Here is a 26,268-nt window from a genome sequence, read left to right as displayed (position 1 = left end):
TTCAGCATCTTAGCTGCGGAGGGCAGCGCCACTGGCCCTCATATGTGGGATCCGAACCGGGGCCTTCTGGAGTCCCAAGCCAGTTCTTAACCATCGTGCCACTCGGCCGGACCTAAAATGTTTCTTAATATTAATAAGCTGACAAGACTATTACAGAAGTGATGCTGTGTTTTCATTGCTCCCTACAGAGTGGTACGTAATTTCTATTTATCCCTTCCAAGTGAGGTTAACTTTGGTGCCTTGATTATGGGGCTGGCTTAATCCTTTTTCTTTTAATAATTAGCAAGTATTTCGGTGGAAGAGATATTTTGAGACTATGTAAATATTCCATTTGAATGCTACCTCAGGAAAAAGCACACTCCATAAATTAATAATAAACAAAGGAAATACTAGCCTTAACAGTAATATTTGCATGTGAACAGTTCATAAGACTTAGCAGCAATGATTTTAACTATCCAGTACTATACAAGTTATAAGTGCTTAAACTTGAGTTTATCTGAGCCAAAGACTTCCTTTCCATGTGCTTAAAATAATAAGACTAAAACTTTTCAAAAACAGTCTACTCAGATTAGTGAGGTATTTATTACTTTACCTCCAAACCCATAAGACAACAATACAATAGGAAGAGTAGTTAGTGGCTGGAGCACAGAAGCAAAAAGCGTGCAGGTCAGGCCATGAGGTCAGGATGGAGAGCAGAAAAGAGGAGAATCTGGGACAACATCGATGTGAGAGAGAGGCGGCAGAGGGAGAGAGGCTAGAGGGAGGCACAGAAGGGAGAAACCAGGCCACGGAGAGACATCACGAGAGCATAAAGGACAAGGTAAAGACAGAACAGAATGGTTAGAAGAGATTTGTGGAGGAAATGAGGAAAAAGGGAGAAAAAGAGAAGGCATCAGCTACAATGAATTAAAGATGCTACTATGACTCTACCTCTTTAGAATGTTGGAAATGAGACCAAACGGGATGGCGTTTTCCTTTAAACAAGTGCAGGAGGAAAGGTTATGAGAAATAGTGTAGGAGCCACAAGGACAGCTCTGTTCTGTGTCACCATTTTTGTCAAGGCGTCATATCTGATACGTAGACGTGAAGATCATAATCCTAATGTGAGTCCTGAATTTGAGAGCCATGTGAAAATACCAACATTCAGTTTATTAACATCCCATCTCCTGCGAGAAATTAAAGTTGACAATGTCGGGAAGGCCAGCCACGCAGTAACAGGAGAGAGCGCATGCTCCGCACCGGCCTTCTGCCCGGCAGCCGTTCACTGTCAGAGGAGCCCGGCTTGCAGCTCAAAGCCGACACACCGAAGTGACAGCCTGAATCGGGCACCTGGTACAGAGTAGGCGCTCATTAAATGTTTGTTAAATATCTAAATGAATGAAGGAATATTTTTCCTTGTTGGCCACCCTGCCCTTTCTCACCTTTGGAGGCTAATTTTCAAGAACTGAAGTCAGCGTACATGAGAATTTTAGTAATAAAGAGGCAGTAGAAATAGAATCTCTCTGCACTTGATTAAAATACTACATAGAAAAGATTTTGTGATCATATGTAGCTCTTCCTCTTCTCCTTCTCTAAGGATAAAAAGATTATAACCCACTCAATAAATTAGGAAACCATGAAATAAACAAATGAATGAAAATCATTCAGTGTGAAATAGAAATATTCACAGTCTCAAAATATCTCTCTCCTAAATACTTGCTAATTATTAAGAGAAAATGGAGTAAGCCACCCCCATAATCAAGGCACCAAAGTTAACCTCACTTGGAAGGGATAAATAGAAATTACGTACCACTTGGTAGGGAGCAATGAAAACACAGCATCACTTCTGTGATAGTCTTGTCAGCTTATTAAGAAACATTTTACAAAATAACTACCCTATAATCTTTAAAAGTACCAAGGTCATAAACATCTATTGAAGAATTGTTCTGGATTGAAGGAGACTAAAGCGACATGACAGGTGAGTGCAATCTATGGTTCTAAATCGGATGCTTTTACTATCACGGACATTGTCAAGACAACTGGTGAAACGTAAATGCACTTGGAAGATGAAGATGGGAGTAATGTATGACTGTCACAGTCCTGATTTTGTTGGTTGTATTGTGATTTTGAAGGAGAAAGTCCTTGTTTGTAGGAAATAGGCACTGAAGTATCCAGGGCGATGGGCATTGGTTTGACAACTTACTCTCAAATTACTCAGGGAAAAAACAATCCTTCTTGGCATAGTTGCCAATTGGGGGCAGTTGAGATTGTTTAAAAATAAAGACAAAAGTAAAGCAAATCAGACATGACTGTGCTGAAGGGTGGCGTTTACTATTTATGTCTCGCGTCCCTTGCTCCGCGTCCTCTGAGCCTGTGTCCTATAACTAAATTTGCCCCTTTCTACATTTTATTTTTCCAAGACAAGTTTTTGCATGCATCACTGAAACTGCAAAAGGCTGTAGTGATGTTTTGATAGATGTCCCTAATCCTAGCCCTGGAATTTTCACATGCCTCTCAAAACCAGCACTCATGTTAGGATTAATAGCTTACTTCCACATATTAGAAATCTTATTTTGAATCAATTTCGCCACTAGAGGTCACCAGTGTACCATCTCAAAGAGAATACATAAATGGTATCATCACCAGCAGTTCCCTCGCTATGGCCCTTAAACGGCCTTCATGGTGTCTTTTAGCTTATTGTGAATGTCTTCTGACAGTTGTCAGAGACATATGTCACGAGGGGATGACATCGGTGGTCACTGTAGGTGATGTTCGCTGTGTGCCTAATGTGCTGTAAGTGTGAAGAGCCACGGCTGGAACCACAAGGAGAATTGCTTCTCACAGAGACGGGATGAGGGGCCATAAGAGAATTTGACAGAAAGTAACGGGAGCTCTGAGGTGAAAATAGCACAAACATGTCTGCTTTTTTATGAGACAGAAAAAGTAAGGGCCCAGAGCAGAACATTTCATCCATTCAACCAATATTTGTGGACACACAACACACGTGCTTGGCAAGGAGGCGACATTAATGAAGATCAGTTGGTGCCTTCAAGGAATTTAAAGAACCAGGGGTAGGAGGTCTCTATTCAGAGACAATTAGTGCTTACAGAGCACCATGCTGGGCAACTTTCCCCAGGTTTTCTTATGTCACCTTCCCAACACACATGTAGGACAAGCACTATAATTCCCGTATTTGTAGACGGTCACTTGCAGCCCAGCAAGGGCCAGGGGCTTTTTAAGTTGATGACACTTTTCTGAGGTGACTTGAAGAGTAAACTGCATACCTTTTACATCAAATCCAAAACTGGACCACAGAGGTAGTTGCACGAAAATGGTAAAATGCTGAGCTGGGTTGTGGTCAAATGATGCTTGTTAGAAAAAGGTATTAACATTTATCTGAACGTAAAACTCTTGGATGGGAGAAACCATGCTCTAAGTGAAATTAATTTCCTGAAACATAAAGGCCCACAGAGAGCTCCTTTGAAGAAACTTCTGTGGATGGGAAGGGTGGGCTCTGGAACACCCCTGTAGGCCATAATAATTTTCACCCAAAATGAAGGCTACATGGTATTTTCTTATAATATGCTGCATGTAGCAGATAAAGAAAACCTACTTCAAACTCCAAACTCACAATTCCACCATCAAGGACGAGTAGCAAGAGCTCTAGGCTTTTCCCATAACTTGAGGAGCTATTTATTCTGCAGCTTTAAGGGGGCTTGAATGGACTTAAATTGGCTGTCATCAGCCTTTAGACCAGACACACAGGCCGTTCCTGAGCAGGACACAGGCAAAGCCCCTCCCTCTGAGCAGCAAGGCTTTCATTTCGTTTTCTGGTATCACTAGAGAAGAAGAAGAGGAACCCAGCCAAGTCTGCTTCAAGCTGGGGAAGCCTTTATCTGCTTTTGCTGGGATGAGGGTTTCCAACTATCTTGGCAACAATTAATTGTAGCCATTTGTTTTAAAACAAATCACAAACTGGTATGTCCTTCTTTCTGATCTTTGCAAAGTTTGGTGAAATAGTGAAAAAGAAAGGGTTGGGGGAGAGCTACAAAATATGACTTGATTTATTTTAAAAACACTATTATTATTGTGCTATTGACTTCTGATGCTTTTTCCATTACCAGTTACTGTAGTTCTCTTCCTTTTTACTTATAGGTATCCCACCAACACTTTATGAGACATTTTGTAATCTTTCCCTTGAAATAATTGTATAAGAAAAGAGGAAGAAAAATAGGAATTCGTCACAGAACTAAAGATTATTCAAGTGAGAGGTCTGGGGGAGAGGCAGTCCACCATGAGCCCTGAGTGTCACTGGACGTTTTTGCTGTTACGCCATGAGCTCAAGGCCCTGCCTGGCCCTTACCTCGGACATTTCTGAGGGTGTGTTTGCAGAGAGCCACTCCAAAGGAGGAGGTCTTGCCTCCCCCTGGCTGAAGCCAGAGCTTGCTTCCACTTGCTGTAAAAGCGAGTTTCCCTGAGCTCAGCGTTCCTCTCCAGTACCATAACCCCCTGCATGTGCAGGCACCTATCTGGGGCGGCTGGCTCTCCACCGTGTGACTTGGGGGACAACAGCAAACCCACATAAAGTAATGTTGCTGGTAAACAGTGAGTAATCGAGTCCTTCGACTGACCAGGAGCTTCATGTCCTCTTCTGGCAACCATGAACTCATAGCAGACTAACTTGTTAGTTAAGTAATGCAAAATCTCAGATCCTGACACAGCCTGACAAAGCTCTCCCAAGTTGATTATTTTTAGTGTAAACAGTTACCAAGGAAACAGGAAACTATGAGGATTATGCCTGTATATTGAAAGTAAGAAAATCCATTAGCAGCCTAGCATTTTAGAGCCTTGCTAGCAACTCATGCATTCTTTTATAAAATACTAGTTATCACTGTAACTCTGACACCTATGCCCTTCAAAGAAGCACTCTGTCTTATTAAAACAGAATCCCCTTTATGCTTCCAGAGCCCAATGATTAGTCTTGATTTTAAAGCAGATTGTTTTATAATAATTTAGTGGAACATGTACCCAGCTGAAATGATTGATAACGGTAGGTTCATGTACAGAGGATCACAGAAACTTCAAATCATAGAAAACTAGAACAGAGTGGCTCTAAGAAATCAGGAAAGCTTTCAGAACCTATGGCAGGTACGTTGCTAAGGGTACAATGGTCAGGCACAAACAAACCATCAAAGGTTCACTCTTAAATATGGGGAGCCATCCACTATAACTCACTGGCAGTGTTATCTGATGAGTTCCTCAATGTTATTTTATACAATATCAGAAAAGCAGAATTAACTCTTGTAATCTGTCATGTGAGGAAACAGGGTCTATAATAAAGTGACATCCCCCACAGGCTCCTTGTCAATTTCAAATATCTGGATATGCTACAGTATCTATAGTTCCTAACAAGCACTAACATAAATTTTCTAACTAGTAAATACACGAAGAATTGAATGAACAAATATTCAATTGGTTGAACCAGAACCGGAAGCCAGGCTTCCTCTTCTTCAAACCAATGCTTGTTGCACTTTTGATAGATCAGGGTTTTCCAGACCAGTCGTTTGCATACCAACATCACAGTTTAGGACACATTAAATTAACCATTTGACTAACATCGTATTTGAACTTGGCCCTGTACTAGACAACAACAGCTGCAAATTGACGGTTGCTTGTATTATTCATATTATTCAATTATAATATATGTAACTATTTTTAAAAGCTCATCTTGTACAACCAGGGGCATAAGAACCAATCTTAGGGAAACACTGATTAGACAAGAATTTGTCTAGAGGAAAAATAGCATCAAGACTGCATAATCATTCCTAATTATTTTATGGCATAAAGTTCAAAGCTTGATTCCAAGGAGACCCAATGTCCTTCTAAATCTCATTTGAGAAACTCTTTGTTTCTATTGAACAAATGAAAGAAAATGACTCATCAAATTAGCCAACTATCAGTTATTATCAGGAAATTATACTCTTGAGAAAAGTATACATGAACAACTTGTTTTACCAACTAGCAGTATGGTATACTATTAAGTATAGTTTTGAAACCAAGTTTCAGAAAGTAGAATATATTCTTTACTCACCAAATTCAGGAAACACTCATTCTCCAATGAATTCAGTAACTTTTCAAGGGAAAAAAAATAGTAAAAAGGAAAATGTGAGTTCTTATTTAGGCATGAGATGAAACACATTTTGCAAATCAATGAGCTTAAAGTATCAGGGAACACACCTGGTTACACTTGAAAGTTATCAAAATGCCTCCATTTAGCATATTTCACTTTAAAATATCCACGGTATGTTTAGAACCCTCCAATTAGTTAAGTTAGAAGTTTTTATGTGCATAATGAGAGTATGTCAGACTGGATCAAAATGATCTTAAGAGGTTCTCTATTTTATTATTTATCATTTCTTTCTCACATAATTAATTGCCTTGTAACAACAGTTTTCAATTTGGAGTACCCCATTCTCTATGAAGAATATTTTAATTTTATGCTCTTATTAAGATGGTTTATGATATTAATATATGATATTCCAGGTCACATGAATGTTCATTTTATATTCAAATGTTTCTATGCAATTTCAGTGATTTCTATTTGTACTTGCATGCTTTCCTTATTTAGAAGAAGAAAACTTGTGGCTATTTTTAAACCATTTTTTTAATAAAAAATATAATGCAAATATGGAATGCTGTGTAAAGTAAATATATAGTTTAAAAAATGTCCACTTCATGACTAGTTTGCCAAAATTTCAACTCCTTTTTATATTCACTTGTGTGTACTTATTTTTTTGTCACATTTTTGTTATTTCAGTGATTTTTTTTTTCTTTTCAAGGGCACATCTTAATTATCAGCAACTGTTTTAGCAACTGTTTTATCCAATTCGCAACATTTTGTGAATGTTATATTGCTCTCTAAGAAGATTATCATTTTGTATGTTATCTTTTTTTGGACAATTTGTCTTAGGCTTCCTTCAAAGTTTAAATTATCTAGCAAGCTACATGTTTGGTTCTGGGATTTTAAAAAACCCCAGAATGCTCTGAAATAACCGTATTCTGCTTTATGGCAATGATTTTCTTCCGTCTTTTAGATGGTTTTATCATCCAAGGCTGCATCCAAAACAAGCCATAGGAATTTTGTCTGTTTTTCTTTCCATTCTTTTTTCCCCCTAGTGCAAATTATTTTCTTTTTGTTAAAGAAAGGGGCTTTGTTTTTTTGTTTTGTTTTGTTTTGTTGTTGTTGTTTTGTTCCATAGCCAGATTCTGCTAATTTTATCCAGGAGGTAGATTTAACATATATTTCTGTCCTCTGTATTTTATGTTAAATTGCTTTTAGGCCTCGGTAAGGTCATGTTGCAATTTTTTTTCTTGCCTTTATTTATTTTTTTTGGCAAGACTATTTCAAAGGTGGCGGTGCATTCTTCTTCCATCAGAAAACAAACACAGTCTGGTAGGTTCCCTTTGGGATGTTAGTGATGTTGGTGCTCAATGTTTAGATCAGTGTTTCTCAAAAAGTCTTTTTCATTATACCTCCTTCCCAGAGCCTTTTAGACATGATTTTCCTTACCATTCCCTCCCCTATGACATTCTCTTTCCCCAAACTTGGAAAGCCATTATTTCTTCCAATGTATAGCAGTACCATACAACCTTTCCTTCTGGGATTCTGATGACACAGTGCTACATCTTTTTGTTCTCTCTCATTCCTGAGGTTTTGGGGTGGTTGTTTTTTTCTCAATCATTTTTTCACCCCGTTGTTCAGACTGGATGATTTCTACCAAGGTATCCTCAAGTTTGTTCTTTCCTCTTTCATCTGCATCCTGCCATTGAGTCTTTTCAGACAGTTTTTCATTTCAATTATTTAATTTTTCAGATAAAATTTTATATCTGATTATATTTGTATTTTTATATTTATAATATAATATTTTATATTTATATAATTTATAATATATAATTTTTATAATAATTTTATATTTGTAACATAATATAATTTATAATATATTTATATTTGGTTTTATTTATAGCTTCTATGATGTTGCTTATACTTTCAATTGAAGCTTCAGTTTCAGGATTTTTTTGTGATTGCTTATTCAAGTACTTTTTAAGAGCTGCTTAAAAATCTTTTCCAGATAATTTCAACATTTGTGCCATCTTAGTGTTGGTATCTGTTGACTGTTATTCTCATGTGAATTGAGATTTTTCATGGTTCTTCAGAAACTGAATAATTGTGGATTCGATCCTAGACATTTTGACTATTACACTATGAGCCCTGGGTCTTGTTTAAATCCTATGGAGAATGTTGATATTTTTGTTTTAGTAGAAACTTGAATTGGTAAGGTTGAGGCTTCAAGTTCCAACCCACCTTCTTTGGGCTGTGGTTCCAAAGTCATTTCCATTTGGAGAGTCTTTGCAGTCCTTTATTTTTACTTAATTCTAACAATCCTAATAACAATTCAGTAAAGTAGGTATTATGATACCTACTTTTGTATTTGTTTTACAAATACAAAGATATGGTTCAATTCAGCCTATCACTAGTTACATGATATTGGACAAGACACTCTTTGAACTTTGACTTCCTCATCTGTAAAATGGGTTTAATATCTAGATCATTGGATTGTTTGATGACTGAATAAAATAACACATATAACATACCTAGCATATTTCAAACTCTAAAGAAATCCTGGATAATCTTCTTCTCATTAAAAAAAAAATCAGCTTTGGGGCAGCTGATTAGCTCAGGTGGTTACAGCACAGTGCTCATAACACCAAGGTTGCCCATTCAATCACTGCATGGGCCACTGAGCTGTGCCCTCCACAACTAGATTGAAATAACTACTTGACTTGGAGCTGATGGGTCCCAGAAAAACACACTGTTCCCCAATTTTAAAAAAATCAATTTGATTGAGGAAAAATAATATATAATCCAATACATACATTTTAAGTTACAGGAGATGACTTTTGACAATTGTATACACTGTATAACTACCACTTCAATTAAGCTATTATAGAACATTTCCATTACACTAGAAAGTTCCCTCATACCCCTTTGCAGTCAATCCTCCACTTGTCTCGAACCCCAGGCAACCACTGACCCAACTTCCATCACAATAGATAAGTTTGGTTTGTTCTATAACTTTATATTAATAAAATCATACATGTATATATTTTCTGTCTGGCTATTTTCACTCAGCATAATTCAGATTCACCCACATCAGCAGTTTGTTCCTATTTATTGCTGACGAGTATTTTGTTATTTTACTCGGATGTTTTTCTATTACTGACTGAAAGAGTTCTTAGGTATTCTTAATTCAAGTCCTTTATCAGATGATATATGTGACTATTTTACCCTAGTCTATAGATTATATTTTCATTTTCTCAATGGTTTCTTTCAAAGAGCAGAAATTTTTAATTTTTATAAAGTTCAATTAATCAGTTTTTCTTTTATAGTTATTGTTTTTTGTGACCTTTCTCAAAAAATTTTGCCAACTCCAAGAGGACAGAAATTTTCTTCTCTGTCTTTTTCTAGAAGATTTATAGTTTTAGCTTTTATGTTTCAGTCTATTATCCATTAGTAATTAATTTTTTGTGTGTATGCAATAAGGTAGGTGTTGAGTTTCATGTTCCTGATTTCCAGCCCCTTCCTCATAGAATTACCTTGGTACCATTGTCAATTGATCATAATATGTGTGGGTTTATTCCTAGATTCTATTGTTTCACTTATTTGTGTGTCTATCTTTATAATGATACTCCATTTCTTTTATTGCTTTAGTTTTATAATACAACTTGAAATAATGTAGTATAAGTCCTCTAACTTTGTGGTTCTTTTACGAAATTGTTTTGGTTATTCTAGGTCATTTGTTTTTCCATATGCATTTTAAAATCAGCTTTAGACCATAATTACTAAGAGAAGTGAAACTTGTGGGACCAGAACCACAATTGTCCAGGCTCTCTGTTGAGGGGAACGTTTTATATTATATTGTATCCTAATAATTTGTTAAGGACTTTTGGGTTTATGTTCAATTTTATGTCTTCTAATATCTTTGTCTAATTTTTGGATAAGGGTAATGCTGTTCTCATAAAATGAGTTGGAAAGTGTTCTTTTGTATTGTATTTTCTGGAAGAGTTTGTATAGAATTGATATAATTTCTCAAAATATTTGGAAGAATTTACCAGTGAATTCATTGGGATCTGGAGTATTGTTTGTGGGAAGGTTAATCTAACAATGACATTTAAAAATATAGATACAGAGGTATTCATATCATCTAGTATTCTGGAGTGAGCTTTTGTAGTTTTTTCTTTCAAGGGATTTGTCCATTTCATCTAAATTATCAAATTTATTGGCATAAGGTTGTTCATAATAGTCCCTTATTAGCCTTTTAATGATTATAGGATCTATAGTGATAGATCATTCTTGCTGTCTGTAATTTATGTGTCTTCTCCCATTTTTTCCTAGATAAGTCTGCCTAGAGTTTTTAATTTGACCCTCTTTTAAAACCGTCACTTTTTGGTTTCATTGTTTTCTATTTTATAGTTTTTCAATGTGATTGGGTTTTGCTCTATATTATTTCCTTCCCTCTGTTTGCTTTGAGTTTAATTTACTCTTCTTTTTCTAAATTTTTAAAGTGAACACTTAGACTCTTGATTTGAAACCTTCCTTGTTTTCTCATATAAGCATTTTAAGGTTAAAAAAATTCTCTAAGCACTGCTTTAGTTGCATCCCACAAATTTTGACATGTTTAGATTTTAATTTAAAAATATTTTCGGGCCAGCTGAGTGACTCAGTTGGTTAAGAGCTCTCTCAAGAGTGAGACTCTGAGTAACAGTCAGTGGTTCGATTCCCGGCCCGAGCTAAGCTGCCACTGAGCTGCCAACAACTGGCAGGATGGCTCTGCTAAAAAACAAAAACAAACAAACAAAATATTTTCTAATTTCTCCTATGACTTCCCCTGTGACCCGTAGTTTGTTGATATGTGCATAGTTTAGTTTCCAATTTTTTCACAAATATCTGTTATTGATGTCTAATTTAATACCTTTGTGGGCAGATAAAATATTTTCTATGACTTTAGCCATTTTAAATTTGTTGAGGTCTGTTTTATGGTACAGAATATGGTCCCTTTTGTTGAATATTTCCTGTGCATCTGAAAAGAAGGTGTGTTCTCTAGTTAATGGATGAAATGTTTTATAAATGTCAATTAGGACAAATTGGTTGATGAGATTGTTCAGGTCTTTTTTATCAATAGTTCCCAAATTTGCCTGCACTCTGTTGAAATGACCTTCATATCTTCCAAAAATATTAACACCTGTAGCCCAACCCTAAAGATTGTGATTTAATAAGTCTAAGGGGTAGCCTGTTCTTTGGAATTAAGAGATTATCAGGCGATTCTAATGTGCAGCCAAGCGTGGGACCTGTGTTCTGGTATCCTTACTGATTTTATGTATATTTGTTTTACAAATTACAGAGAAGGGGGTGATGAACTCTCCAACTTCTGTGGGTTAATTTCTTATTTCAGTTCTATCAGGTTTTTTTAATTAGAATTTTGTATCTTCTTAATGACGGACCTTTTAATTTTGTTTTAATATGAATTTCCCTGATTACTAGTGAAGGTGAACATTAATAAAAATGTGTCTGGCCATTCAGTTTTTCTCTCCTGCCTATTTGTTTTTTGAATTTTATTTTTATCTCAAAGTATCAGAATTCTGTATATTTTCAGAGCTTTACTATATTCTCCCAGCTTGTGGTTTGTTTTTAACTTGATTAAAAATGTCTTCTGTTTTCAAAACTTTTAGCTCATCTGATTATAAAACAATAAAAATTTAACATCTTTTCCTTAAGGAATAGCACTGTTTAGTCTGGTTTAAAAAATTCTTCTGTATGGCGATGTCATAAAGATAACTGTTTTCTAAAAGTTTAGAGTTTTGTTTTCACATTTCACATTTACTTTACTTGGAATTTAGTTTTATTTGTGGTGTGGCTGGATGTAATTTCATATTTTTTATATCAATAGCCAATTTAACTAGAACCACCATAATGTTTCTTTTTCATAACCAATTAACAAAGTTATTGTACCATTTACACTCCCAACAGTAAAGGTCTTTCCCTCAGCCTCACCAACATCTGTTTCTTATCAGACACCTTTATTTTATACAACTTCCAAGTACAGGGACTCTCTTAATTTTCTTTTTGTCTATCCTTGTGTCAATGCCACATTTTTAAAAATTGCTTTTAAAATAATTACCATATGATCCAATAATTACACTTCTTATACCCCAAAGAACTGAACGCAGGCTCTCAAAGAGATATTTGCACACACCATGTTAATAACAGCATTTATAACAGTTAAAAGGTGGAAGCAACCCAAGTGTGCACTGCTGAACAAATGAATAAACAAAATATCGTACATACATACATACAATGGAATATTGTTCAGGTCTAAAAAGGAAGGAAATTCTGACACATGCTACAACACGGATGAACCTTGAGGATGTTATGCTAAGTGAAATAAGTGAGTCACAAAGAGACAAGTACTGTATGATTTCACTTACATGAGAAGCCTAAAACAGTCATATTCATAGAGACAAAAAAGAATGGTGGTTGCCAGGTGCTGGAGGGAGAGCTAAATGGGGAATTGTTGTTTAATGGGTATAGGGTTTATGTTTTTGCAAGATGAAAAGAATGCTGGCGATTGGTTGAAGAACAATGTGAATAGACTGAACGCTACCGAAATGTACACTTTTTTTTACATAGATTTTTTTTATATAGTCCTTAGAAGGATTAAGGCCACATGTCAGCAAACTGTGCCAGAAGTAAAAAGTCAAGGCTCACCTCTACAATTGAGAAGAGTGTGCCAACGCCAAAACAGTGAGGTAGTACAACCTTGTACTCAACATATATTAGAAACAAGCAGGATCTGGTGTATGTCACGTGCTAGATATCTATGAATGGTATCAAGCCAGATTACATTACATCCTAAAGCCTGGCACATAAAAGCATTTCACACTGCGTGTATGACCTTGAGCAAGACATTTGTTTACTCTTAAGCTTCAGTTTCTTTCTGTGGGTTGCTGTGAAGATGAACATAGAATTAGGTGAGAGAAAGCGCTAAATACCAAAGTACTACCAAGGCATTTTCTCAACTCTAAAATAATATTAAGTAGTCGGGTGCATTATATATTTTATAATAGTCTGAGGAGGATGCAGAGAGGAACAATTCACTTATCCACTAGAGGTATACTTATGAACTTTCCAACTTGAGAAATAAAAAAATATATATATACATGAACACGTCTGCTTTTACAATTGAGGAACCACGGTATTGCATTGGTTTTCTTTATCTGTTACAGCCACAAATGCCCTTTTCTTAAATTTCAATGATTTGTCTCTCACCCAGTGTTTGTTTTTACCAACCTTCCTTCTGACAGCGGTCAAAATTTTCCATACTGGATTTCTGACCCCAATTTTCAGGCTCCTGCTGAGCGAGTCTGAGGGGACACCTAGCTTCGACTTGCTCATCCTTAACTTCGCTTCTGTGATGTCATTGGCTGTTGCTCTTTCTGGACCCGCCCACAACTACCTCAATCCTGATTGGATGCCAATGTCCTTTTGTGGCAAAAGGTGGATCCCGGAGCTTTGAGAAAGGATGATTGGGGCGTTGGGCGGCTAATGCGCAGGCGTGCCTTCTTGAGTGGGGATTGGCGGGCGATGGGGCAGGCCGAGGCGGGACTCCCGTCCGGGCGCACGCTCTGTGGGCGGGGAGGGAGGGGCTGCCCATGTCAGTTGGGGCGAGTGTTCGGGCGTGAGGCTTCCTCCCTACCCTTCCTCCTCCCGGCGTCTCCATCTGCAGGTGAGGGTCGTCGTAGGCAGCGGACGGCCTGTTCCCGGGCGACTGGAATCGCCGCGTCGGGACCGCCGAGAGCCTGGGGGGCGGGGCGGGCTGGACGCGCGGCTTCGGGCCCCGGGGGCCCGGGAAGAGCATCCTCGGGCTTGGCGTCTGCGGCCTGGCTCCCTGCAGAACCCTGCGCAACCTTTTCCTCATCTTCTCCTTTTTGGGCCCAGAGATTCCTTTGGGGTGGAGCGGCCCGCCGTTCCTGACGGCGACATCTGCCGCCTTCGCCCCCCCGCTCCTGAGTGGAAGGCTGCTGTCCGGCCCAGCCTCGCTCCCTCGCCCTCGCCCTGAAATGGGGCTGCGGGAGAGGTGTTTGGGTGCGATGGGACCTGGTGCACCGGGAGGTGGGGGGAAAGGACGCCGAGGCGCGGAGGGTGGCGAGTGCGCGGTGAAGGAAGGGCTGGCGACATCTTTCCAGGCGCTTAGACCAGCTCCGGGGTTGGTTTCTTCAGGGGCTTCTCTCAGGGGTCCTGCTGAACAAGTTTTGGGGAGTTAGGAATGGAAAGGAAAAAGAGGATCTATTCCTGAAACGCAGGGCTTTTGTTGTACAACGTTTGATCCCAGTGCTATGACGTAACAGTATTAAAGACATGCAATGCTCTGTTCGCAGCACCGTGTCTGCGCCTGGGATCCAAGCTATGCCTGTATATTCTGTGCCGGTTCTCACTGAATAAGCTCCATATAACTAGCTGTTGCCCAACTCCTGTTCGGATCCTTGTCTGGCTCAACAATTCCTTAATTTGTACATTTATGTAACCAGAAGTCAGAATTTGAACGGATGCGAACAGCTGATGCAACTTCAAGGGAATGAAATTTATCATCAGTGGCTTAGTTAGTAGAAATAGCAAAGACATTTGACATCAAGAGTTGCAAAATGTTTGGCAGGCTTAAATGAGGGCCATATTAAAGTATCTTCCATTGCATAGTGGAAAAAGGACTTGACAGTTAGACCTAAGTTAAAATTTTTGGTACAGACATTGGCTGTGAAATCTAAGGCAAGATACATGGCCTTTCTGAGATGTGTCCACATCTGTAAATTGCAATGTCCTTCTGTTGATCTGATGAACTAACAACATATGTAAAGCATTTAGTATATTAATACATAATGACATTAGTTTTCCATAACTTTCTATTGATCTAAAAAAATAAACGTGCAGTGGTATTTTATTATGTATTTCTTTGATTACCAAAAAAATTAGCATTTTTTCTTGTTCACTTAAAATGTCTCTTTGTAAACTATTTGTACATATCCTTTGCTTATTTACCCATTGGGTGTTTCTCCTTAGAAACAGTAAAGTATGTGAAAGGGTCCTACTGGGCCATATAATTTTCTTTTGAAAACCAAGCTTATATTTTATTGTTGTGTGTGTCTGTGTTTCTAACTTTTTCTTATTGCAGATCAGTCATCAAGGATTTTGTATCGAAGGCACAAAAGTTTGTTATCCAAGATGATGAACGCTGACATGGATGGTATGTTCTTTATTTTCCTTTGTTGTATGTTCCTTGATTTGGAGATGCTTTTGCTTTATTATGTAATGGAAAAGAACAGAGGAGACTATTTAGAGGCTGGGGTTTGGCTAATTACTTATTTATATCCATTCTAGTTCTGGAAAGGATTTAAGGCAGCTTCTGTTCCTTGTCTGTGAGATGTTGGCAAAACACTTTATCTTCACCTTGGTGTCCTTATCTGCAATATGGGGATAGAACTTTTTACTTCACAGGGCTCTTGTATAAGTCAAGTAAGATAATGAATATAAAACATTTTGCAGATCTTTAAGTGCTACACTACACTAATGGTATCTAATGTTAATTAATAGTAAATTTGAACCTTTTTATTACAGCAGTTGATGCTGAAAATCAGGTGGAACTGGAGGAAAAAACACGACTTATTAATCAAGTGTTGGAACTCCAACACACACTTGAAGGTTAGCTTGCATTTTGTAGTTTTCTTGAATAACATCCATTGAAATTGTAATCCTTTGTGTTGCTAAAAATTGTTAGTGTACACAATTTTAAAAAGTATAAATTTCAAGTCCATTTCAATAGCTTTCCCCCCCTCCTGTGTGTAGCTTTGGCTGGCGATTTTAAAGAATAGATATGCTGCAATAAGAGTCAAATAGTTTCTTAAGCTTCCCTCTTTAAGGTCTAACATAATGCTATTTAGTACATGAGAGCCCCTTTTAAGTCCCCGCGTTGTGTTAATGTCTACTTAAACCAAAAACAATGTTATTAGTCTCAGAGATTTAAAGGGAATTGATCTGAGATTTTTCATTGTCTAAATGTCTTGTAGAAAATTAATACTAACACTGAAACACTTTTGGTTTTTAATGAAATTAAGTGGTGTTTTTTGTTATTTTTAAACTAGAAGGAGCAGATGTCACTCCAGTGGCTTCCCATTTCACAATTAATAAAAGCCAGGTTACTGTCTGGAAATCTACTCCCTTTTACCTTTCAGAGCCACACCTCGGCCTCATACATTCTACCTCAGATACTCTGACCCTCTTACTGTTGGTTCTTTCACATGCTTCTGCTCAGGGTCTGAGCAGCTGGTCTTTCCCTGTGCTTCTTTTTCCCTTAGTTATTTGCATATGTGTATGCTCTTTCCCTCACTTCCTTTAGGTTTCTTGTCAAAGTCCCTTTATCAAAATAGCCATCGCTGACTATATAAAAGGGCAACTTTCCTTTTGCTTCCTATGACCGTCACCCTTTTTACTTTTTCTCCTGAGCCCCACTTGGAGCCTCCTAAATGCACATGTGCCCACATGCACCTTAGAACGTAACTTCAGTGGAGGCAGGGACCTTTCTTTTTTGTTACTGTTGCCTCTAGAATAGTGCCTGGCTCTAGAGGGCATCTAATACATAGTTGTTAAATGAATGAGTAGAGGTAATGTTTCATTTGATCAAGAACTGCATCTTTTGAATTTCTTGCTAATGTAAAAATACAAAACGTCCAATTGCTTAGAAACTGACTTTCTGTATCCAGTATGTGGACTCAGTTGTGATCACCAACCACATTTTCTTAAATATTTATAGTGAAGACATTATGTTTTATGTTGATAAGACATGAATTTAAATTTACATTTTAAAAACAAAGTCCATATTTTCTTAAATAACCATTAAAAATTAACTAGTCAATATAAGTGCTGTTCACAAAGAATAACATTTAGCCTAATATGAAATCTCTTTTTAGGAATTTTGGCTATTTTACCTTGTTTACCTTAACTTCTAAAGTAATCTAAATTTAAAAATAGAAAAATTAAGGATTGTTCTCTCTTAGTAAACCTTAAGTATTTTATATTATGGAACTATTGCCATCATTGTATTGATAATGGGCTTTTTTATTTTAAATTAGATCTCTCTGCAAGAGTAGATGCAGTTAAGGAAGAAAATCTCAAGTTAAAATCAGAAAACCAAGTTCTTGGACAATATATAGAAAACCTCATGTCAGCTTCTAGTGTTTTTCAAACAACTGACACAAAAAGCAAAAGAAAGTAAGGGATTGATATCCCTCCTGTCGTATGGAATTGCTGCTGATCTCTTTTCTTTAAAACTTGGATAGATTCCAGTAGTACTTTTGTTTGTGGCTTCATTGAATATTTATGAAGATAATGTCAGATCTAGGCAAAATTAAGAGCATAACAGAAGAGTTCCATGAGTTTGTGTATGATGTTAGCCTATAAAAATGTGAAAATGTATTGTAGAGACTTTATATATAATTAGAAATGCATATATTTATGAAACTTGATAATGTTTTATCAAATTTGCTTTGATTTATAGGTTTAGCACTGTCTTTTATTATAGTCATAGTAGGAGATACAAGAAAATAACCACCATGTTGTGAAAAAGTGACCAAAATCATGTACTGAATGCACAGCTGTCTGTGTCTTGTTTACCATCTTGTGCCTCTTCTCCATTTGCTTCTTCTTTCCCATTTCCCCTCCCCTGAAGTAAAATTTGGTTTCACATTTGTAAAAGCAATTTCAATAGTTAATCATCTGTGAGAGTAACCTGAACTGTAATTATTTAAACTTAACCAAAATAAGATACGTTCTCAGTTTAGAGCGCATTATTTGCTATACAGTCATGCATCCACATAGCGACGTTTCAGTTAACGAATGACTGCAGATACGATGGGTGGTAGACCATATAGCCTAGGTGTGTAGTGGGCTATACCATCTATGTTTGTGAACGTGCACTCTGTGATGTTTGCACAACAAAATTGCCTAACGACACCTTTCTCAGAACATATCCCCGTCATTAAGCAGTGCATAACTGTATTTAGTAATAAGATAGGGTTGTTGGTTTCTCTTGAATCAATTAAAAATAGAGGCTATAAAAATGAAGACTTTTTCCTTGAAACTGAATTGTCAAATTGGGAAAATTTGTTGAAAACTTCCTTTTACACAAAGTAATTTGGTATCTGAAAAGATGACCTCTGGTCTTGTGGATGTTTGACAGAAAATTTTGAGGAAAAATAGAAGTAGGATATAAAAAGTACTTGGTAAACACTAGTAACCAACTCCAGATGTTTCTACTCCAGATCTGTTATCTCTGGCACAGAATTGATCTTTGGGAAATATATATGAAAGTGGATTAAGTTTGATTAACCTTACATAAACCACATCTAGAAGAGAAGAGTTACAAAGACTTTGGTCTCCAAGTATATAAATATACTACAAAGTATATTTATAGTACCCAGCAGATCAATTTTTGCAAAATCCCTTGTGTATTAGTATCAGAATCATGAGTAAAATGGGAGAGTTTTACATGTATACTAATTGATAATATTCTCAGTATTTTATCTCATTACTTCTCCCACAATTTTCTATAAACCTAACTTAACTACTTGGTTTGCAGAGTTTTAGTCATTCTTCAACAGTTTTTAAAAATGTAGTTTGTAGACTCCATTTGCTAAGGAAATTAATACCAGGAATAATGTTAAAATGTTAAATAGGAAAAGAGAGTCACTAATATAGCTTATAGTTATTAGATTTGGCCTACTTTTAATCATGGAATATGTTTGTATTGGTGTACGATTCAATGAATGACTTTAGCTGTATGAGTATATAATAGTCATACTGCAAAACGTTTTGTATTCTTTTTGTTACCTAATTTACAAACATTTAAAATTGTGTTGCAATTTTGCTTTGCTGTTTAATAAAAAGCTGTTTCAGAGACTGTGTGTCGTGATATATTAATAGTTGCCTAAGTAATAACGGGTATATAGTAGTGTAGTGGTATATCCAGGGTTGTTCAAAGCCACAGGATAAATAGCATAACTTATTTAAGTACCAGTTACTGGATTTTAGGGGAATAATGTTTTTATTAAAACAAATGTTACAGGATATTATACATTAATTTTTTTAAAAAAGCAAGGAATTAAAGAAGGATCCAAGATTGGCAGGGTGGTTGTATTTTTTAGGTTAGGCTAATCTCTCCTAACAAGAGATGTGATAAATGATATGAAATAATAATAGAAGTTTCTTTCCCAGCTAATGGTTGAGGTAAGCACTGCAAAGTAGCAGACTTTGTCCCACATAATCATTCAGAAACTTGAAGATGGTATTTTCAACCATGGCTTCCAAGTCACACTAATTATCACCATTCTAATTTGCAGAAAAAGTATATGAGGCACAGTTGCAAAGTTTTCAAAAGGCTACTAGTTCTAGTAATATCTGTCTTCCTAGAGAAATAACCAATGGAAGCAAAGCTATCTTAAAAACAAATATTCAAGAAAAAAAGCTACCTTATAGCCTGGTCAAGTTAAAAAAGTCTGAACAGGCCAACTAAAAAAGCAAAATACATTTATTTTTCTCCTTTATTAAAGGAGAAAATGTCAGTCATTAAAAAAAATAAAGTCAGATTAGGGTGGTAAAAGGAAAAAGCCATCTTGTTATTAAGGAAGATGATGTTTTGTCTACTGCATGGATCTCACACACATGAGTTTAAGTGTTGGTTAAACCTGTCAGCCAGGGTACAGCCACAGAGGGCACATCCACAGGAAGTAACAGGAAGCTGGCAAAACTGGTTGCTCAGATTTTACCACTGCAAGCTCTTGGAGTTTAACCAAACATTAAAGTTAAAATGAATCTGCAACCAAGAAAGTAAAAATAGCTTTAATAAATCTTTAGAAAAATGTTCACATACAAGCTACCTGTCAGGCAAGGTTTCTATAAAATTAAATGACTTACTCCTGAAGTTTACTTTCAGAAACATTCTCATCTAGAATAATTCAATATGTCTAGTTCACTTAGACATCCCAAATACAAAGCAAGAAAGGGAGTCCTTGCAAGATGTGTTAGGTTCAGTTAGTAGTAAATAAATACAAAGATGGTTAACTTGTATTAAGATTGCCACCACCAATGTATGAAAGTTCAGAACAACACTTCAATGGAATAAAGAACCTATTTTCGTTTTCAATTCACTCTGAACTAAGGAGTGCACAGTATTACTGGCTATGTTTGGCTTCCTTTGGTAAAAGGAGACACTCAAGGCTATTTTCCTCATACATACACTCTACGTGTACTATTGGGGAGGAGGCTGTATGGGAACTTGGTGCTTGCCCAAAGATGGGGTGTATATATTCATGACGGAATCCAAAATATTACCCAACTAGTATCAAGTGCTCTAGATAGTATTAGTTTTGTGGTCTTAAAGATTTAGATCACTTTGCAAAGGGTCTAATGTGTTATCCAAACATAAAAACGTAAAATATTTTAAATGGAACACCACAGCTCCATTATAATGTCCTGTGATTTTTGGTAACTACTGTACTTTAAAAAGAGGTGCAATCGTAATAGTTGCTGCTATCTACCTTAGAGACAGCTTTGGAGCTACATGGGAGAATAGACTTAAAATAGATTTCAATTTGTCAGGAAAAAAACAAGACAAAAATACAAAGCATGATGATATCTATCATCCATTAGAATCTCTTAGTGATCAAATAAAATAGTTTAAAGCCCCCCCCCAACAATAATTTACTTATTAAAGAGTATAAATTAAAAATATTTAAATTATATTTTCAAGAGCAACGTATACATAAGCAATATTATGAGTAAGGTAAACCATTCTGGCATAAAAACAACTATAAAAGCTTGAAAAAAATCTTGTTTTGATACACCTATTTTTATTCAAATGTAAAATATGCTGCACTAGTAACCAGTGATTCTATGAATGACCTCATAGGCATTTCTGTTGTGTTGACTTGTCTGTCAAAAAGCACCTCTTTAAAGGAATCTGTAATTTAAGTGAGCCGGCCATAACAATAATTTGACACAAACTAGGTAAATGTGGGTCATATACAACACTTTCAATTGTTGATACAATTAAACAACCATACAGAAGCTTTATTGCATTTAGCTCTGTACAACAGACACTTATTGTAGAACTACCAGTTATATTGTAGTTGAGCTGTTTAAGAGGAAATTCCAATAACTGATGTTGCCAATAGCAGGGAAGCTGCTGCATATTATTTTGCTCTGTACAAAACCAAAACTTTCTCCAAACTATTAAAACTGTAACTTCTAATGATATTAATCTCTTAAATCTGACATGTAATGTGCCACTTTCCTTTTCTTCCATATTCAAAGATCAGGTAACTTCCAGGTTCTTTCTTTCCTGAAAAGGCTAAAATAGATGTCTGAAAGAATAACATTGCTAAGATATTAGAAACAGGGTGTGCAGATTGATTCCAGTTCAGTTCTGGCACACTGATTTTAGAAATTTTAATTCTCTTCAGGAATTAAAAACACTTAAATATAGTTTACTCCTTCCGCACTCGTCTTTTGCGTAGTAGCTTTACTGGCCCATCTCCAGATCCTGTGCTCTCATCTGCTTCCTTCATCTAGTAAAAAGAATTATGAAAATGTTTATTTTCACACACCATGTAAACTAGAAAGTAGTAATATATTTCTTATTCTCTAAAATACATGTTCTAACAATCAAATGCTATCTTTTATATGTTCCTTTACTTCATGCAGCTGATCAAAACTATGTATTTAAATTGATGTTTTAATTTGTTCATCTTTTAGCATGATTACGTTTAGAATAATTCTTATGAAATATGCATCTGTCAAGGAATACTGCTAACAATTCACAATTTTATGATTTAGAACTTTATCTCAATGTCATAGTTAATTAAAGGTTATATGATATTTCCATTGTGGGATGTTAAGCATAATAATTCACAATATTTCTGTAAATAATGAATTGCTGTGCTGGTTTTACAGAGGCTTTTTCAGAATTTCTGCACATAGTACTTTAAGAAAAATTAGGAGAGAACAGAGGGAACATCAAATTTATAGTTTGGGTTTTTTCTTTCCTTTAATTCTTATCTTTCCAGAATAAGCATTTACACATAAACTAAACTTGTGTAACAATGTAAAAATAATGAGGGTATTATACAAGAGTTATAATTATTTCTCAAGGGTATACTACAATATATAAAAATTGGTTTATTTTAGCTCACTGACAAACATATATAAGTAGACTAAAAGACTGAAAGCTGGAATTAAGATATTTTTAAAGGTACACAAAATATTTTGTGAAGCAAAACGTAACTAGAATATATATTCAAATGAGTGACTGCAAGTATTATCATTTAGGGAATGACAGCTGAAACAATGTTTAAAATGCCATTCTGGAAGAAGTTATCTTTACCCAGCTCCCTCAAAATATGGATATTCATACTAGATAATGATCCCCCAAACCCTTTTAAAAACTCAAAAGGCAGTTAAGACCAGTAACCAGGTATATTGCACTGAATAAGCTTTAGAAAACAAATAATAAAACGAGTTCATTTGAGAGATTTCTTCAAATAAACAAAATAGAAAGCTTATTTCCTCACATACAATCGGCCAGGCAAAACTACTGTTACCCAAACTAACACTACAAGGTGTGATCAAACAATATGGTGGATGTTTAGAAAAAATTTATTACAGTAAAAGACACATTGCCATTAATCCCCCCTGAAAATACTCCCCCTCGCTTCTAACACACTTATCCCATCATTTTTGCCACTTTCTGAAGCAGTTCTGGAAGTCCTCTTTCGTGAGTGTCTTCAGTTGTGCTGTCGTAGCTGCCTCAATGTCCCGAATCATTTTCATTTGGGGAAGAGCCAGAAGATGCACGATGCCAGCTCCGGTGAATACGGTGGATGAGGACACTCCATAATGTTATTTGACAAATTGCCATAGCAGAAGTGATGTGTGACATGGAACGTTGTCATGATGGATGATTTAGGGCACGCTTTAAAACACACCTCTCAACCATAGCTCACACCTGACTGACTGCACTGAACAAGCTGAAACTTGTCACACACTGTTACTAAGGTTCAATGTGTTGCTTCCATACTGAAGATCCATGCCTTTCTGTTGGATGGCACTTGGCAGCAGCATTCACCATCTTCTGTGATCACAAAGGCTTCATGTCATACGTCACTTCTGGTACAGCAATTTCTGTCTAATAAAAATATTATGATGTGTCCTCATCCACCTTATTCACTGGATTTAGCACTGTGTGACTTCTGGCTCTTCCCCAAAGTCAAAATGATTCAGGACATCGAGGCAGCCACAACAGTGCAACTAAAGACACTCATGAAAGACGACTTCCAGAACTGCTTCAGAAAGTGGCAAAAATGATGGGATAAGTATGCTAGAAGCAAGGGGGAGCATTTTGATGGGGATTAATGGCAATGTCTTTTACTGTAATAATTTATTTAAACGTTCACTATTTTTTTATCACACCTTATAGTAATGAGAATGATGACTTTGGAGTAAGAAATGTGCAGCTCTTCAAAGGCTAGAGAAGTAGAGAAAACAGGATTGGTATATGCTGGATAAACAACAAAGAAAGTTCTGGTTCTGATTTATACCCTGGATGGTTTCTGATTCCATAATAACTGACTAAAAGAAGGCATTGTGGGAAGTTGTATTACATAGCAGGATGTAAGAAGCGGTAGATCTATCGAGTTAATGGGAAAACTAGTTTATTAAAGATTTGAGGAAAAACACTGTTATCAGGCAGACAGTACTCAACTACCCAATGAGCGAAACATTTCATATGTGGGATATAAATTATTGAAACAATGAGTTTGTTGTTACACTGGCTATAAATAAAATCATCTTGTAATAAACAGGATTACGTTTTAAATATTCAAATGGTCTGTTTATTATACCTTCCAATAGAATGGTAATGTCATAATTTTTTGTAGATGCAGCTCTCTCTTTATATTTTTGTAAACCATGGGCTTACTTTATACTGTTTTATTAGGCATTAAGATTACAGAAATTATAGTATTTTCTTGCCTTCCTCATGAGTACATTTTAAAACAATATGGAGGCTCTTATGAAAGCAGAGAGAAATACGGCAAAAATCCTTTACAGACCAGATTACTGCTCTTACTGAAATAATGATCATACATAGAAACTAGTTTATTTTCTGTTACAGAGTTGCTTACCTCATCCTCTGATCCAGACTTATTTGATTTATTACTTTCTTCCTGTCCTTCTATGACTTCGATTTCTTCTTCACTCTTTTCTTCAGGCTCACCTTCTTCTTCTAGAACACAGATTTTATTAAAGGCAAAGGCTTGATGAATTAGAATTTTGCTACTGAAAAGTATTAAATACAATAATAAGGTTGTATTTAAATTCCAATATGTAAAAGCAATTTCTTCCATTAGAAAAAGTTTAGAAAAATTACAAAAACATTCATTATTTTCTGCATTTTATAAATAAATCAACATAATTGAGGAAAGGGGAAGGTTTAAAAAATTCTTAAGCATTCAGTCTGAGTGTAATATGAAACCCAAAGAACATATATGTGTGTGTATTTTTGAGATTATGGTTTTTAAGTCAACTGTTTCATCAACTATTAAGTTGAAAATAGTGCTCAAGACATAATTTAAGTTGTAAAGGACTCAATATGGAACTTGCTTGGGATAACTTGCAAATATCAATAGTTTTATTTCTACCTTGATGTGCATAAAGAGGTCTCAATGGAGAGCCACCAAAAAACCTCAGTTCTTTAGTTTTAACATCTTTAGGAGTTTAATATAGGGTGGGAAGGGTTCATATGATGCAGCAATCCTTTCAGGAGATTAAATTATTTATTTGATATGATAAACTATCTGATAAGCAACAGCCATTGGAAGATGGCGTATTGATTTTCTTGCTGCAGTCATCTGCGTTACACCTATTACTCTTGTACAGAGACCATGGTCTACACACCACCCATCTCATCTGCATTCTCAGAGGCAAGAAAAGTCTTTGTGAAAAGCTACAGCATATGGGGTTCATAGTTGCTAGGCTCTTAAGCAACTGTACAAATATTTAAATCTTTTTCTTTCTAGAAGACAAAAACTGAATGATGGCTTGAGTTCAGGCAGGGACGACTATTCCGCTTTGCCAAAGTCACGCATTCTTGGGGATTCACATGGTATAAATTGTGAAATAAGAGCAACAGCTAGTGCTTACCAGACAATCCACTATTTTTATGAGCTTTGCCCAGGGTCCCCATTATAAATCACTATCACTGTCTTACCTTTTTCAAGAATTTCACCATCACTTTGCTGTTTTTCTTCTACCAAATCCACTGGTTTCTCCAGGGCTGCTTTCTCTTCTTTCACTTCTTGCTCTAGCGCTCCCTTTGTTTGTGGTTTACATATGTCAGTTTTTTTATAATCTGCATCCTCATATTTTTTCTGTGGTAATTTAACAAACTATTTTTACTAAATGCAAAGCATTATTTTTAAAAAAGGTGTTTTGTTGTTTTGGTTTTTTTGCAATAACTGATATACACAATCAGTAAAAAATTAAACAAAATTTAGTTTTATTACTTTTAAGAATTACTTGCTCAATTCATAGAACTCTTAAACACTTAAAGATTTTTTTTTTTTAAATTGAAGGAAATCCATTTTCTTTACCTTTACTTTTCTTGGCCAACAAAATGAAATAATTAATGCCATTGGAAGTCCTGCTGTCACAAGATAAACAAACCAAAGCCATGGGCGATCTTCAGCAGCTGCTATTAACTGTTTAAATATACCAGGCTATAGAAAAAATAAGCATGAAAATGTAATTCAGATTTTACAAACCTTCATGAGGAAATACAACCCATAAAAAACAAACGACACCTTATTTCACCTCGGCATTTTCACATTACAGAGTGATGAACCTGTTTTATAAAAAAACATTTTATTTTCCTATCTTATACTTTGTAAAGTTTAAAGTTTTTCATTATTAGCATGCATCACTGTTGGAGATTTTGTAATGGAAAATATATTACTACATAGGTGGAAACTGCTAATCTACCAGCAAGAAGGACAATTTTCTTTTTTCGTAATTTCAGGATAGAATTACTCTTTATCATTGTATTATCTGGCTCATTTATCAGTATACAACTCGCT

At 36.0% G+C, this 26,268-nt stretch overlaps 2 protein-coding genes and 1 long non-coding RNA gene across 6 annotated transcripts in view; 1 reads left to right on the top strand and 2 right to left on the bottom strand.

Annotated features, from left to right (window-relative positions):
• The window catches only part of LOC109392515 (uncharacterized), a 25,164-nt gene extending 11,670 nt beyond the window's left edge, over window positions 1–13,494 (bottom strand). Inside the window, exons 1-2 of the long non-coding RNA XR_002126071.1 lie at window positions 13,385–13,494; window positions 6,071–6,109 (exon numbers count right to left, since the gene is read on the bottom strand). This is a non-coding gene — a long non-coding RNA (uncharacterized LOC109392515). The remainder of the gene's footprint in view (window positions 1–6,070; window positions 6,110–13,384) is intronic.
• Window positions 1–19,037, top strand: part of SCOC (short coiled-coil protein) — a 31,750-nt gene extending 12,713 nt beyond the window's left edge. The window contains exons 1-4 of one of the 2 annotated variants that reach the window (XM_019661053.1): window positions 13,904–14,179; window positions 15,261–15,332; window positions 15,704–15,787; window positions 17,215–19,037. In XM_019661053.1, the coding sequence (XP_019516598.1) occupies window positions 14,155–14,179; window positions 15,261–15,332; window positions 15,704–15,787; window positions 17,215–17,357 (324 nt within the window). In that variant the 5' untranslated portion in view covers window positions 13,904–14,154 and the 3' untranslated portion in view covers window positions 17,358–19,037. Of the gene's footprint in view, window positions 1–13,903; window positions 14,180–15,260; window positions 15,333–15,703; window positions 15,788–17,214 lie in introns of those variants that run through there. The other variant, XM_019661051.1, reaches the window with a different exon arrangement.
• Window positions 19,038–19,962: 925 nt separating this feature from the next.
• The window catches only part of CLGN (calmegin), a 35,452-nt gene continuing 29,146 nt past the window's right edge, over window positions 19,963–26,268 (bottom strand). For 2 of the 3 annotated variants that reach the window (XM_019661049.1, XM_019661048.1), the window contains 4 exons: window positions 25,786–25,911; window positions 25,404–25,563; window positions 24,319–24,419; window positions 19,963–21,705 (listed from right to left, as the gene is read on the bottom strand). In XM_019661049.1, coding sequence (XP_019516594.1) covers window positions 21,625–21,705; window positions 24,319–24,419; window positions 25,404–25,563; window positions 25,786–25,911 — 468 coding nt within the window. In that variant the 3' untranslated portion in view covers window positions 19,963–21,624. The remainder of the gene's footprint in view (window positions 21,706–24,318; window positions 24,420–25,403; window positions 25,564–25,785; window positions 25,912–26,268) is intronic. The other variant, XM_019661050.1, reaches the window with a different exon arrangement.

Source organism: Hipposideros armiger, unplaced genomic scaffold, assembly GCF_001890085.2.
Source record: "Hipposideros armiger isolate ML-2016 unplaced genomic scaffold, ASM189008v1 scaffold_333, whole genome shotgun sequence".
NCBI classification, from domain to species: domain Eukaryota; kingdom Metazoa; phylum Chordata; class Mammalia; order Chiroptera; family Hipposideridae; genus Hipposideros; species Hipposideros armiger.
This window is presented reverse-complemented; position numbering and strand designations above follow the sequence as displayed.